The sequence below is a fragment of the Puma concolor genome, chromosome E2, assembly GCF_028749965.1.
Source record: "Puma concolor isolate L17-30 chromosome E2, mPumCon1.1.hap2, whole genome shotgun sequence".
Lineage (NCBI taxonomy): Eukaryota > Metazoa > Chordata > Mammalia > Carnivora > Felidae > Puma > Puma concolor.
The window spans coordinates 15,394,908-15,409,174 of NC_141681.1; the positions used below are offsets into that span (position 1 = coordinate 15,394,908).

General features: G+C 41.4%; 1 protein-coding gene across 7 annotated transcripts in view; it reads right to left on the reverse strand.

Moving 5' to 3' along the window:
* The window catches only part of PMFBP1 (polyamine modulated factor 1 binding protein 1), a 51,621-nt gene extending 40,136 nt beyond the window's left edge, over window positions 1-11,485 (reverse strand). For 5 of the 7 annotated variants that reach the window (XM_086689017.1, XM_086689018.1, XM_086689021.1 and 2 more), the window contains exons 1-3: window positions 8,712-8,844; window positions 7,874-7,945; window positions 2,665-2,820 (exon numbers count right to left, since the gene is read on the reverse strand). In XM_086689017.1, the coding sequence (XP_086545143.1) occupies window positions 2,665-2,820; window positions 7,874-7,924 (207 nt within the window). In that variant the 5' untranslated portion in view covers window positions 7,925-7,945; window positions 8,712-8,844. Of the gene's footprint in view, window positions 1-2,664; window positions 2,821-7,873; window positions 7,946-8,711; window positions 8,845-9,012; window positions 9,060-10,692; window positions 10,839-11,268 lie in introns of those variants that run through there. The other 2 variants (XM_086689019.1, XM_086689020.1) reach the window with 2 other exon arrangements.
* Window positions 11,486-14,267: the final 2,782 nt, after the last annotated feature.

Here is a 14,267-nt window from a genome sequence, read left to right on the forward strand (position 1 = left end):
ATTAACATTGGTAGGTTACTATTAAACTACATACTTTATTCGGATTTTATCTGTTTTCCCACTAATTTTTTTTTTTCTGTTCGAGGATCCAATCCCAGATTCCACAAGGCATTTAGCAGTTCCACATAAAAAATTGTTTTTCATTCCCAATGACTCAATATCAGTCATATTTCTGTGCCATAATTTCCATCACGGATGTATTAACCTGTATTCAACTGGTTACTTTTATTTTCAGAAATCAAATTTCTTGCCCAGTTTTATGCTAAGAATAGTGTCCTACATCCACTTCAAAGATGAGTTTGATAATCTAAGCTCTACTGAAAATCAGGGTGTTCTCCCCAGGCCACCACCGGGGCCAAAGGGACCTGGGAAATTGCACAGAAAGACCTTTCTTTTTCTAATTTGATCATTCTTTTATTATGATATCTCTGTTGTTCTTTTCTCCTTTCACGTTAATTGAAAGGTTCCTGGGCAGGTTCAGGACTACAGTGAGGCAAGTGCAGATTTTAAGAAGGCATTCAGTCTCCAGGCACTCACTCACTCACTTGAGGGTGAGTGCCCTATAACATTTGTACCCTCGGTACCTCATTTGCTTTAGCTATCTCTGTTTCTGGGTTTTGGAGCATGACATATTCTTGTTTTACTAGGTTACCCACCCCCTGCCTGCGATCCCTGTAGTTACATGTTAATATCCGATGTAGTATTTTAATTTTGTCTCCTAATTCTAGTTCTTAATTATGACCTCTGGTTTATTTCTCCAGATCTTTGTTAGATAGTAGTCAAAAATTTCAGAAAGTCTTGGGTTTTCCCCTCTGTTCCCATATTACATTTCCTTGTAGAAGGCAGATCTTGCAGGGATTTTCTGAGTGGATGAGTATAAGTCTACATCTAATTGTGTATTTGTATGCGCAGTCTCCAATTTAAATTCTGCACTAAGTGCTAGGAAAAAAAGAGAGCCTGTTTTAAAGCTTATTTCAAGCTGTTAGACCTTCTTCTGGGCAATTAGAATAATAAAATGCGATTTAATACCTTTCTCCTTCCAAGTTGCTAGGTACATTTATAAGCCACATGGCTATCCCTGACTGGGGGAAAAAATAAACTTGTGACAGCAATGGTGAGAATATCAAAAAATGTTAATATTTAGAAAGAAGTAAATTATGATAATATTCTTCCTGAGATCCATTTAGGAAAACTAATGGATTTTTCTATGTTTGTGACCTCCTGGAGAAAGGACAGTAACGCTCAGTAGGATAAGGTGGAATTGCTTTGTTGGTAACATTTTTAGGACTTTGTAGAGGAAAAAATCTGTGGTTTTGACAGAGAGGTAGTAAGTCCTGAAAGAAGTCTAATAGACCCAATTAAGAGAGACCAGACCACAAATATTGAAGAAGACAGTGGAGTCTTACACAGTCTTACACAGCTAAGGCTAACTAGGGGGTCTAGCAGCAGATCTATGCAACCAGTAGCAGCTTCATGTTTGCCAAGGACTCAAGTCCCTAAAAAGATATGAAGACTGCAAATAAGGCATCTTATAAACCCAAAGTTTTCAGAGAGCTATGGGAAAATATCTTCCAGCTGGCTTCCCAGCTTCTGGGGATAAATTTAGAGATGGGTTTACAGAGCCTAGAACTAGAGTTTCCAAAAAGAGAAAACCTCAGGCTTAATTGTTGCCTCAGCTGGTGAACTGCCTAGCCTACAGGTAAGTATTAGTTCAAAAAAGATAATCACGCCAGGGGAAGATGATCATGCCATTGTTCATACATGTGCAGGACAAGTGTTACTGAGTGTCTTGGCTTGCACACCTCCAGAAGCAAGCTCTGTGGCATGGGACTGAGTGTTAAATAGTAGTTTATGTGGGAAGTGATCTTGGGGAATTCAGGTAGGTGGGTGGAGAAATGAGACAAGGAAGGGGGTGTTATCAAGCTAGTTACCATTGTGGGTAGCTGGTGCAGGATCCCATTGAGGAACTCCAGGACAGAGCAAAGAGCATGCCTGGAGTATTCTATGACTGAGGGCCAAGAGACATAGATTATTTATCCATTTCCCCATCAGTCGTTGGTTGAGGGCTGCTTTTGGGGGCATTAGCCATTCCACATTTGAGCTTCTCTGGTGATTGGGTTCCTGCATCTAGAAGAAAAGCTTGTAGGCAGAGAGCTGCAGATGTGGCAATAAAGATCACCTGCTGTGCTGATGATCATTGACACCTCTAAGCAAGTAGGACAGTTGTTATTTTCATGGTTGACTTAGAAGTTTGTCTAACATCCATTAGGAGATGCTACTCTCCTTATATAATTAGGATTTGGTCTTTTCAGGTCTTTTCTGGCCTCAGATGCTGTAAATCCAGGTGTAAAAGGCCAGATAAGGAAAAGACAGGGCCTCAAATGTAGATGACCTTGGAGATAGCTAAATGAAAAAGTTCTGATGGCAGGGATGGGGTGTTCATGTGTGTGTGTGTGTGTGTGTGTGTGTGAGAGAGAGAGAGAGAGAGAGAGAGAGAGAGAGAGAGAGAGAGAGCAAGAGAGTGAGAGAGTGCATGTATTTAATTCTGCTCAATAAATGCTCTTGAATGACTAGTGGAAGAATTTTCCATTATTGTTCCTGCCTAAGGAAGCAGAGGTGGAAGTTGAGGGAGCAGAGGTGGGTAGTAGCTGCTGAATCCCTTACGCGGTTGCTACTCATCATTGCCTCCTCCACACAGAGTTGGTTCTCCTGCAAGGTCTTCCCCTGTCTCTTGCAGACATCATGCAGATGTTTGATGTCAACTTGCAGGCTCAAGAGCTTGCTGTTCAGGCCGCTCACTTCTCGGTCTCTCTCCCCCACCTAGGCAGTCAGAAAAAACACGAGCATTAATTATAAACTATCAAGAAAATGCTTACTTTCGTTCACTTAACTGGTTGACAGAGACTTTAAATTTGCTGGAAATTTGTCCATCAACTCTTAGCTGTTATTACTCATCCAGTGTAACATTTACACAGTATCCATTTGCGAGGTGTCTGAGTGCTCTGCATTATTCAGACAATTACTTATTTACATTAATTAATCTTCACCCACTGCTGTGGGTACATCACAGACACTTCCTCTGTTTTTCAAGAGGAAGTCAGTGCCTAGAATAATTCCAGGCACCTCGCAGACTGTCTATAAATATTAATGGTTCTGCCACTGATGAAATGAACATAGTGAGATGTCAAATGAACTTGTCAGGACTATAGTGAATCAGTGATGGAGTTGATGTGGATTCTGAAGTGTTTTAACTTTCTCTTCTACCCACTAATCCAACAGACGTCCTTCACCTGTAAACTGAGTGCTTTTCTGTGGAGACGTACACCAATGAGAATAAAAGTAAAATCCCTGGGCTGGTTGCATAAAATAATCTGTCTTTGATTACGAGTGAAAAAGATTAGCTAATTACAGCTAGGTCAGAATGGAAATTAATGATAGAGATCAAAATAAAGTGTGCGGAGCCTAGTAACTTGGGTGCAGTTGGGGGTGTAGAGCTGTGGTAAGAAAGTGTGTGCTCCATCACACTAGGATGCCACCGTCCACTCTCACTGTTGTGGGTGGCAACAGTATAGAAAGAAATTAGGAAGAAGCCCTTTGTGAACCTATCCAGTGCTTTAGTCCTGTCACCGTGCAGACTTTTCATAACACTCAAGAGGATAGGCACTACCACTTCTGAGTTTTAGATGTTGGAACTGAGTCTGGTACTTTTATGGTACATGATTATCCAAAGCAGGCTCTTAGGCAAGGATTCCCAGCATCTATTAAAGAAACACTCCCAAGAGAAATCAACCAGGAAGTGAAGGAAGCAAGACAGGAAAAGAAGAAGAAACCAAGGAAGGGCACTATTTCAGACAAAGTTCTCAAGGCAGTAGCTTTTGCCTGATCCCACAGGGAACTCTGGAGTGTAAGTTACACCTCGGGAGTTTGTCCTGATTAGTTGCAAAAGCTGGGCTGTTAGACTCATTATCAGCCAGTCAATGGCTAAGGGTTGCCCCATGGGATATAATCTCCCAAGGACTTCCAGCTCTCTGCTCTTATGAGCAAAGTGACCCCAATAGCCCAAGGGCAATTCTTCTAAGAGCGTTTCAGGTACAAAAGCATACAGAAGCCATGGGTGCACAAAAATGGTAAAGTGATCCAAACGACAGTGCCCAGGGTCTCATAGCTGGTTGGCAGCAGAATGAGGAGAGGTCTGCTCTCCTGACCCTGTAGCCAGTGATCTGCCACCATACCCCACTGATTGCTCTGGCTTCTTAAATACATGAGCTACATAACACTCATCCCCAGGGGAGCTGGAGACCTGATATGGACATCATAAATCAAGCCTTACTGGACAGGTCAGTTTAAGAGACCTCTGCACAAGGCCGAGGGGGGCCAGAGGATAACCATGAGAATCGGACACCGCAATGTCAGAGTATTCGGAATTCAGAAGGTTTCCCAGAAGTGCTGCTGTCTCAGCTGATTTATTTCTTCATTTCCATTTAGTACCTGGATTTTTTTTTTTTTTTTACCACTTTACAGTTTAATTAGGTTAACGGCATGGCTCTGTCATTAAAAGGATTTCATTATCTCAAAACTCTCTCTCTTCCTCTCTTGCTCCTGTCCCTCGTTCCTCACTTTCAGAAAAATAACAGTGGATGTCAACTGCCCCAAGCATGTAATTACCATTACAACAATTTACCAGGGACTCTCTTAAGAGAATGTGTGCAGAGCAGTTAAAAAAAAAAATGGTGTATGGACACTGTTTTCTAACTAGAAAAAATCCTTGACTCGACCTGGAGCAGAAGTTTGATTTCAGTTCTTTAAATTCCTTTTCGCATTGCTGCCACACTGGGAATAGGGAATAGAGGCTCTCTGGGTATTGAGACCCTAGGGATCTTCTCCCCCTGTTGCCACCGGACTCTTTCTTTGGCATCTATGAGCAGATTAGGCGACAATACAATGCCTGCTTTATAGAGTGTCACGTGCCCCATACTCTTGCTTTAATGCTGAATATACGCATCTTAAGGTGAGGACCATGTCACCGGATTGTTCCATATGGAGCCTGGCACACTGTGGACTCATTAACAAAGTAGCAGTGATATACAACTTGAGCTTCTCCAACTTAAAAGCTAAATGCCTTCTCTTTGTCAGGCCAATAAAAAACCCCTCTCCCTCTACTTTTAGATGTCTTCTGAGCAGAAGACCTGCTTGCCACCATTCTAATGCACCAACAGGACTTCAGAATTGGATCTTTAATGTAGATGATCTCATCTAATTTGGACATTAGCTTTGACTCAGAGTGTCTGAGGCAATTTCTTCATTCAGAAAACAAGAGGTTTGTAATAAATAATTCTTAGAGGATTCTGCAAACCAACTGAATAACAAATGTGTTTTGTTGGATGTCAAATGAAATTTGCTTTTGAAATCAAAACTAGGGGCGTCTGTGTGGCTCATTCAGTTGAGTGTCTGACTCTTAGTTTCAGCTCAAGTCATGATCCTAGGGTCATGGGATTGAGCCTCAAGTCGGGGTCCGTACTGAGCGTGGAGCCTGTTTAATTCTTTCTCTTTCCCTCTCTCCCTCCTTCTGCCCTTCTCCCCCACTCACTCTCTCTAAAATTAAAAAAAACCCAAAAAACCAAACAAAGAAACCCCTAACCATTCACTCTGAAAGTCAAAATCATACAGGGGCTTTTATTCATCAGAACAGGCGTGGAAATGCTAGGAGAGCAACGAGCTGACTCCCATGAACAACAAAAGATTTTTACTGTAGGCAGTTGTAAGAAGAGGATGTGCTCACCTCAGAACTCCAGAAATGCAAGTGTTTCTGAGGTTCCAGGAAACTTAATTTCTTGCTAATATCTTGCACAGAGGTCAGTGTACACTATTTCTAATCCTATCTACTTTATGAAGGCTAAATTCCAGGCAGATGCCTTTTGAGTATCAATATGTGGCAGGAATTGATTTAATCTGACATTTCATCAATCAAAGCTCTGTAACCAGTACTGGGGCATGAGAGGAACTGAGAGTCATAATGCTGACCTGCAGGCACCATCTGATCCTGCCCTAGATCTGAAGTCATTAACGATGGCTGAAATCACAAGGCTCTGCTGCTGGGTGAGTTTTCACTCACAAGCCATGCATTTATATACCCTGGTTTTACTTATACGAGGTTGGAACCTGGTCACCATTTGAAGGCATATGACATCAGCAGCAGCTACCAACCACAGGCAAAATGGTGAGGGCTGATACTGCAGTTGCAATGCTGATAGTTATTGGAAAACAGATTATTTACTGAAGCAAATCTTCTGTATTGATTAAATGGGTCTTTTTCAAAGAGCATGTCTTCTCGAACATACATTTCAAAAGCTCGGAAGAAATTTTGCTCTAGACTTCAAAGTACTGACAAATGGTTTCATGCTTCTTTTTGGGGGAAGCTGATGTGAAACTGAAGCCTGTGATTCAGAAGTAGTCTCAGAAGTCAAGAGCATTACAAAGATTTAAGATGGCAGCATTCTATGAAGGATTTGGCACTCAAACAAGAAACCTCGGGTGGTGGATTCCAGAGTAATTTTGGAGTCAACCAACGATACCATAAAGGTCATCATCTTTGGGAAATTATGTTTTTTATCTGAGGATAAACACAAATATTTAACAAACAATGGAAACCACGACTACCATTCAATATGTATAAATTTCTAGTGAGAATTATGTTTTAAAATTATCATTGCTTCAGGAATGAAGCATTTTACTATGTAATAGTAGAGTTTACAGTCATATACAGTAATTTCAAGCACTGTTATCAATCTTACTAACTTTATTCCTGAGTTTACATTTCCCTCAATAGAAACATTGCAGATTTTGATTACTTATAATGGGAATTAATGGGCACTTATACAAAGTTTTGCCTGTGAGCAAAAATTTTGGAACCAATTTTATTCATCTAGTGAAGAATGAGTATAATTTTATTGTGTTCTAAGTTCTTTAAAAATTGGCACACTACATAAATATATGGTTTAGGATACACATGGCATATGACAGAGGTCACCCACCTATGGAATATGGGCTGATTTTTATGGCACTTGGGCCATTGCTACATACTTTTCTCCATCATGCCCTTGGACAAATTATTTCACTAGAGAGAGTGAAATCTTCACTTGTGGAGAGTAAGCTCCACAAGAACAAGGATATTTCTCTATTTTGTTCCCTGCTTTATGCTCACCCCCTAGAACTATGCCTGGCACATCTAAGGCAGGCCAAGGATATAAGTTGAATGAAGAAATGCCCTTCTAGAAAATCCATGCCAGATCCTTGTTCCCTGAAGAATATGCGGCAATTCTGTACAGCTTCCTGCAGTAATGCAGCAGGAAAGTGTTCATTAGAAGAAGGTCTGTTAAAAGCATAAGTCATGTGGGACAATCCTATGCTAACCTAAACATCCGCCTTAAAAGCTTTCTGGAACAAGTGAGGGAATAGGTAAACACAGTTTGGCCAAAATATTAGACTAATTAGAACACTCCATTTCCATACCATTCCAGATAAAGAACAATGTTGGCAACAATAGTTAAGATCTATTAAACACTTCTTATGTCCTGAGCACTGGTGTTTTACACACAGTATCTTACTCAATCCTCACAGCAAGCCTTTGAAAAGGGTGCTAATTATTCATATTTCCTAAGTAAGGGGAAGGAAGCTCAGAGAGGGTAAGTAACATGCCCAATATTATAGTGCTATTAGATGTGGACCACGACCCACTTTGTTCAAGTCTGGGCTCTTAAATGCTATGGTCTGCTGCCTACATCTCTGTGATATTTTGGGATGCTTATTACTGGAGTTTGAAGTTAATTGTAACAAAGGTTCGACTCCATGTGTGTAGAAGAGTTAGGAGACTTACCTCATCTTTCATTTCCTTGGCACCTCTCAATTCTTCTTTAAGCTTTAGCATTTTCTGAGCTTTGTTATAAACCTGCAAAAGTCCAAGAATTTAAGATGGCAAAAATCGAAATAAGCCTGGCCCTTTAAAGGTTTTCCCATCTGGATGTGTGCTCTCAGCAGCGAGCCTGGAAAAATTTCCCCGAACTGTTAGCAATACCTACTTGTCTGCCCATCTGTGTTTTCAAAAGCGTGTTAAAACCTTTACCAGAAAGACAGGACCAAGGATTTACAGGTTTCCCCCAAAACCAACACTTGGTGGGCCAAAGAGTTTCTGAATTCATAGTTTCTTGGAAAGCAAAATATTGAGAGCTTACTTTCTAGATTTCTCACTATTCAATGGCTCAAATATAGTTAACATTATGCACTAATTATGAACCAGACAGAATGTGCACAACCCAACTTCATTCTCAGGATAACCCCACTATCCTTGTTTTACAGAGGAGGAAACTGAAGTCCAGAGAGGCTAAGTGACTTACCCAAGGTCACACAGGCTGTCTTACTATTCCATGAGGAGCTGTCATTAACTTATAACTATTAATTTGGAGATATCTGATGATGTGGTTTTTTCAAAGCATCAAGTTACTGTATGTTGGTGCTTATAAAGTTATGTAGAAACTCATAGAGTGCTGAGAATTATCTATATAAAAAGCCTCAAAGAAAACCAAAGATTTTTGCACATGTGTGTGCATAACTACAGGATAATGTGTTTGAGGTCATAACGAACTGACTTATTAAAATAATCCAATTTATCATGTTTTTCATTCTAAGACTAAAGGAGATTTCCGCCAGGCACTTACCTGCAGAATAGTTCCAAGAATGAGAAGCTATGAAAATACTCATTCTTTGTAATGAACCACATCCCCCACCCCTAATATAAGCCAAGAGGAAGAAAGAATGCTGGTGAGACATGGAATTTGGAATGTTTTATGGGGTTGTATTCTGATATGCTGCATTGTTTACCCTCTTTAGTCTTCGTGCACAGAGGTGCATCATGGGAGTGGGGGTGTAGCTCAGGCTACCCCAGTAGGGAGAGGCCAGGTGATGCTGCAGTGACAGACAGCCCCCATATTTCAGTGACTTAAAACCATGAAAGTTTACTTCTCACTGTGCTACATGCCCTTTATGAGTCAGCTGGGGCTGTTCCTCATTGTCCTCAGCTGGTAGAACCTCTGTCATCTAGTATGTTGCCTGTTGCCATGGCAGCAGAGGGGTAACATACAGGGTCTTAGAGTGGAAGTGACACACTTCACTTCGGCTCACATTTCATTGGCCAAAATAAGTCACGTGGTCATGCCTAACATCTTCCTTTATCCCCTAAAGGAAGTATTGGTGACCATCACAAATGATGTCCACACTAGGTGTCTCAGCCAGATGGACTGCTGTAACAAAGTATCACAAACAGGGTAGCTTATAAACAACAGAAATTTCTCACAGTTCTGGGGGCTGAGAGATCCTTGACCAAGTCCCCAGCAAGTTAGGTGTTTGGTGATGACCTTCTTCAGAGACAGCTATGTGTGTGTGTGTGTGTGTGTGTGTGTGTGTGTGTGTGTGTGTGTTTCCTGTAACTTTACATGGCTAAAAGGGCAAGGGACCTATGTGGAGTCTCTTTTAGAAGAAAACTAATCCATCTCATGACCTAATCAAATCCCAAAGTCCCCACTTCCTAATACCATCATTTTGGGAATTAGAATTTCAACACATGAGTTGGGGGGGGGGGACATAAACATTTAAACTAGAAGATTAAAAGTAATGTGGCATAAAAACACTAAACAAGGCTCTGGGCCACCAAGCTTCTAAACCTAGTTTAGCACCCATGTCAAGGAATGGCCTTTGGAATGAAAGGCACTCATCTATCTGAGGCTTTGTTTCTGGCTCTATCAACTGAGGTTGGGGGGTTGAATTAAATGACCATTGTCTCTAAGGTTTACTGATTCAATGTTCTACCATGATGCACATGTTTCTTTAGTATAACCAGCCTAAGCATCACACAAAAGTTGGAATGGAACAAATATATCCTGGAGAATAGTATTCCTCCAAAGGCAGGGGTGTCTGGGTGGTTCAGTTGGTTAAGTGTCCAACTCTTCATTTCAGCTCAGGTCATGATGTCACAGTTCACAAGATCAAGCCCTGCATCGGGCTCTGCGCTGCCAGCACGGAGCATGCTTGGGATTCTCTCTCTCCCTCTCTCTGCCCCTCCCCTGCTCTCTCTCTCTCTCTCAAAATAAATACATAAATATTAAAAAAAAATATTCCTCTACAGGCAGACCTGCAGGATAGTCTGGAGATGACTCTTAAATCAAATAAAATCTTATCCCAAGGACAGAAACGACTGTCTAGATTGTGATGGTTTTGTCAACTATGGAGTTACACAACTAGCTGCAAGGGCCAAGAATGTTTGGAAGGAGAAGTGTAAGGCATAGGGCCTCATATTTACATGAAAAGATATTGGACTTCACTAAGTAAAGTAAGTTAGAAGAAAAGAAAGAGAGAACTAAGTTGTGTGTCTCCATGAAGGAGACATGGGAATCCTGTGAGTCATTAACAACAGCAGTGGGCAATTTGGAATTGCTTATGGTGAAAAAAATGGAAGGGTTATATGATAAATTTTCAGTGCATTTGACAGTAATGTTTGCCAGATGGGTAAGGAAGAGTGCTTTGAAGGAGCCTCAAATGCTTTATAAAATGATCATTTGGAACCTTCACAGTGCTCTCTGAGGAGTGTGGCTGGACCAATATTTTGTAGAGGACAGAACTCATAATGGAGGGAGGGCTCCCTACCTGATCTGTGGGTACAGATCTCTGGGCCAAGGACTTGAATGTCTTGTCTCTTTTCAAAGCCTCATTCTATGTCTTCTGTGTCTCTTTTGAAATCGCCACTTCTTCATGCCTCATCTCTTCCACTGGCACATCCAATTCTGCTGCATCTGCCCAGGGAATTGCTTTCTTGTATTCAAAAGTCCTGCCCTCTTCCCCCCTGCCCCAGCAGGCCTTCTCTTTATGATGGCTATGACCAGAAAAACAAACAAACAAACAAACAAATAAACAATTTTAGTGAAACAAGAAACTCAGTCAGAGTATCCAGTGGTGTTTTGTGCTTCCTGGTTGGCTTCAGCTCACACTCAGAGCACCTTCCAGATTCTCAAGAAACACCTAGCACTGTACCTCACATGAGTCACTAGTTTAGCACGTATGAACTCAGATGTGTAAAGAAAAAGTAACTTTTTTTATTACTCAACATGGTTACTGAGCCTCATTCCAACAAATGGCAGAAACAGCATCTTAGTTATTTCTGAGAAAGTGCCATAATTTTCAGGTTAAAAATAAATCAGTTCACATCTCCCTCCACCTCTTTACCTCCTCTTCAGAGTACACCTAAATTCTGGGGTCCTAGGTTGGAGTCTGGCATCAGAGGTGGCTCTGGTCCACGGTCATGGACATCTCTCCCAGATTGAGTGTGCTAACAGTGTCCTGGTCAACAGGCTGGATTTATTGAATCTTCCTCATACTGTGGGCTTTGGGGCTGCTGGCCCTGTTTCATTTTCCAAGGATGTTCCCAATGCATAGAGAAAGACAGACAGACAGACAGACACACACACACACACACACACACACACACACACACACACACACACACACACGAGATTGGTCTCAGGATTTCTCTTATTAGACCTGTCCTAACATCATTCTACATTTTGTCTGGAAAGGTGTTAAGATGAAGGGGATAGGATCCTAAGGTTTTGCTCACTTTTCTGCCTCCCATTCCTGGTATTGATCAAAAGTCTCTTTGGCCCCTGCTTTGCTAAACCTATCTGGGGTTCTATTGTTTCCCCAGCTCTTTCCCACCTCATCAATCTCACCAGAGTCTAATTCTCTTGCTTATGCTCAAATTCCCCTTTCCTTCCTCTTTCCTAATTCAGAGAGGCTTTGTTTTGTTTTTGCGAGAGGAAGGAAAAAGAGTACAAGTGAATGAGTTCAATGAAATACAGGTTGAGCAAGCAGGATGGGAAACATATGTTAGTATTTCATACACCATCTACCCTCATGAGGTTACACAAATGCCATAACCACAGATTGCTGATGCTGGCTTTCTCCCCAAGGAACTAGTACTCCCTGGGTATATGGATGGACTACAAGCCTTAGAAAACCAAACTTCCAGTTATAAGGTAAATAAGAATGGGGGATGTAATATACAACATGATGACTATAGTTAACATTGCTGTATGGTCTATTTGAAAGTTGAGAGTAAATCCTAAGAGTTTTCATTACAAGGAAAAAATCTTCTTTTTTTTTTTTTTTAAGAGGATCTTAACTAATCATGGTAATCACTTCACAACATATGTAAATCAAGTCATTATGCTTTACACATTAAGCTTATAGAGTGCTGTGTGTCAGGAAGAAAATGAGTTTTAAAAATAAAGTTAAAGTTATCCTTGGGGGTTAATCAAAACGAGTATATTTACCTGCACTCAGTCATAAGTCTTTCCTTTATTCTTGCTGGGTTTTATATTTTTCTCCAATGTTCCACCTCCTACTAATGTAAAAGGTGTGATGAATCCTAGGGCTCTTAATTATTGAAATAATGAGATGATGTTCAATATTTCATCTATTTTTTAAAAATGTTTTTAAAAATGTTTATTTATTTTTGAGAGAGAGAGAGACAGACAGAGAGAGAGAGAGAGAGAGAGAGAGAGAGAGAGACTGAGCATGAGCAGGGGAGGGGGAGAGTGAGAGGAGACACAGAATCTGAAGCAGGCTCCAGGCTCTGAGCTGTCAGCACAGAGCCTGAAGCAGGGCTCAAACTCACAAACTATGAGATCATGACCTGAGCCAAAGTCTGATGCTTAACCAACTGAGCCACCCAGGCACCCCAATATTTCCTCTATTTTCAAAAAAATATGTGAGCACCATGAATTGGTAGGAATGTTCCTTGTACAATCAATTATTTCTACCCAGAATGTATGGATGGAGCCATAGCTTGCAGAGGCTTGGCATGAACAGAGTTTGCCTATTTGGATACAAAGAGAAAAATCCCTGACCATGTAAGGGCATATCTGATAGGGGAAGATGGCAGGAAGAGATGATGCTGGAGATGGTTTTGCCAGGGTTTCAGGTTCTGCACCATAACTTAGTGAGTAGGGACCTGACACCAATGTCACAAATTGAGTTATAGTCCAACCCCAGGACCAAGGCTTTCCTGGAGAGGAAACATGGTTAGTTGGGTCTTCCCAGAAGGAGACTTTGTAATGGCAGAAGAAATGAGGGTCCAGGAGGAACAAGAGAAGGTGTTCCAGGATTTATCAGCCTCACTGTCACAGGTGAAATTCTCTTCCCATGGGTCTCTTCTTTGGTACTTAAAAAAAAATGTTTATTTATTGTGTGAGAGAGAGAGAGAGCACACGGAAGCAGTGGAGGGGCAGAGAGAGAGAAAGAGGGAGAAAGAGGGAGACAGATAATCCCAAGCAGGCTCTGTACTGTCAGCACAGAGCCCCACAAGGGGCTCAAGCCCATGAACTGTGATATCATGACCCAAGCCAAAATCAAGAGTCAGATGCTTAACCAACTAAACCATCCAGGAGCCCCCGTTTTTTCAATTAAAACATTTTTTCTTTTAATTTTAAAGAGAGAGAGTGCAAGAAGGGGAGGGGGCAGAGGGCAAGAGAGAATCTTAAGCTTATGTTCAGTGTGGAGACTCACATGGGGCTTGATCCCACGCCCCTTTGATCATGACCTGAGTCAAAATCAAGAGTCAGATGTTCAACCGACTGAGCCATCCAGGTGTCCCTTCTTTGGTACTTTTCACAGAGGCTATCAATTGCCTATTCCAATATTCATACTTCTTCTTTTCCTCAGTAACAGAACCCTAATTTTGTTGGGTGTCTATGTGCTCATCTAAAAGTCTATGAAATGAACAAAGGGAAAAAAAGAGACAAACCAAAAAACAGACTCTTAACAATACAGCACAAACAGATGGTTACCAGGGAAGGCGGGCGGGAGGATGGGTGAAACAGATGAAAGGGCATTAAGAGTGCACTTATCTTGGGGTGCCTGGGTGGCTCAGTTGGTTGAGTGTCTGACTTTGGCCCAGGTCAAGATCTCAAAGTGCGTGGGTTTGAGGCCCGCATCAGGCTTGCTGCTTTCAGTGGGTCCGCTCAGCCTGTCAGCTTTGGATCCTCCTTCCCCCTCTCTTTCTGCCCCTTCCCCATTTGTGCTGTCTCTGTCTCAAAACATAAATAAAACATTAAAAAAAAAAGGAGTGCACTTAACTTGATGACTGCGTAATATATGGAATTATTGAATCAGTATATTGTACGTCTGAAACTAATATGACACTGTATGTTAACTACACTTAAAAT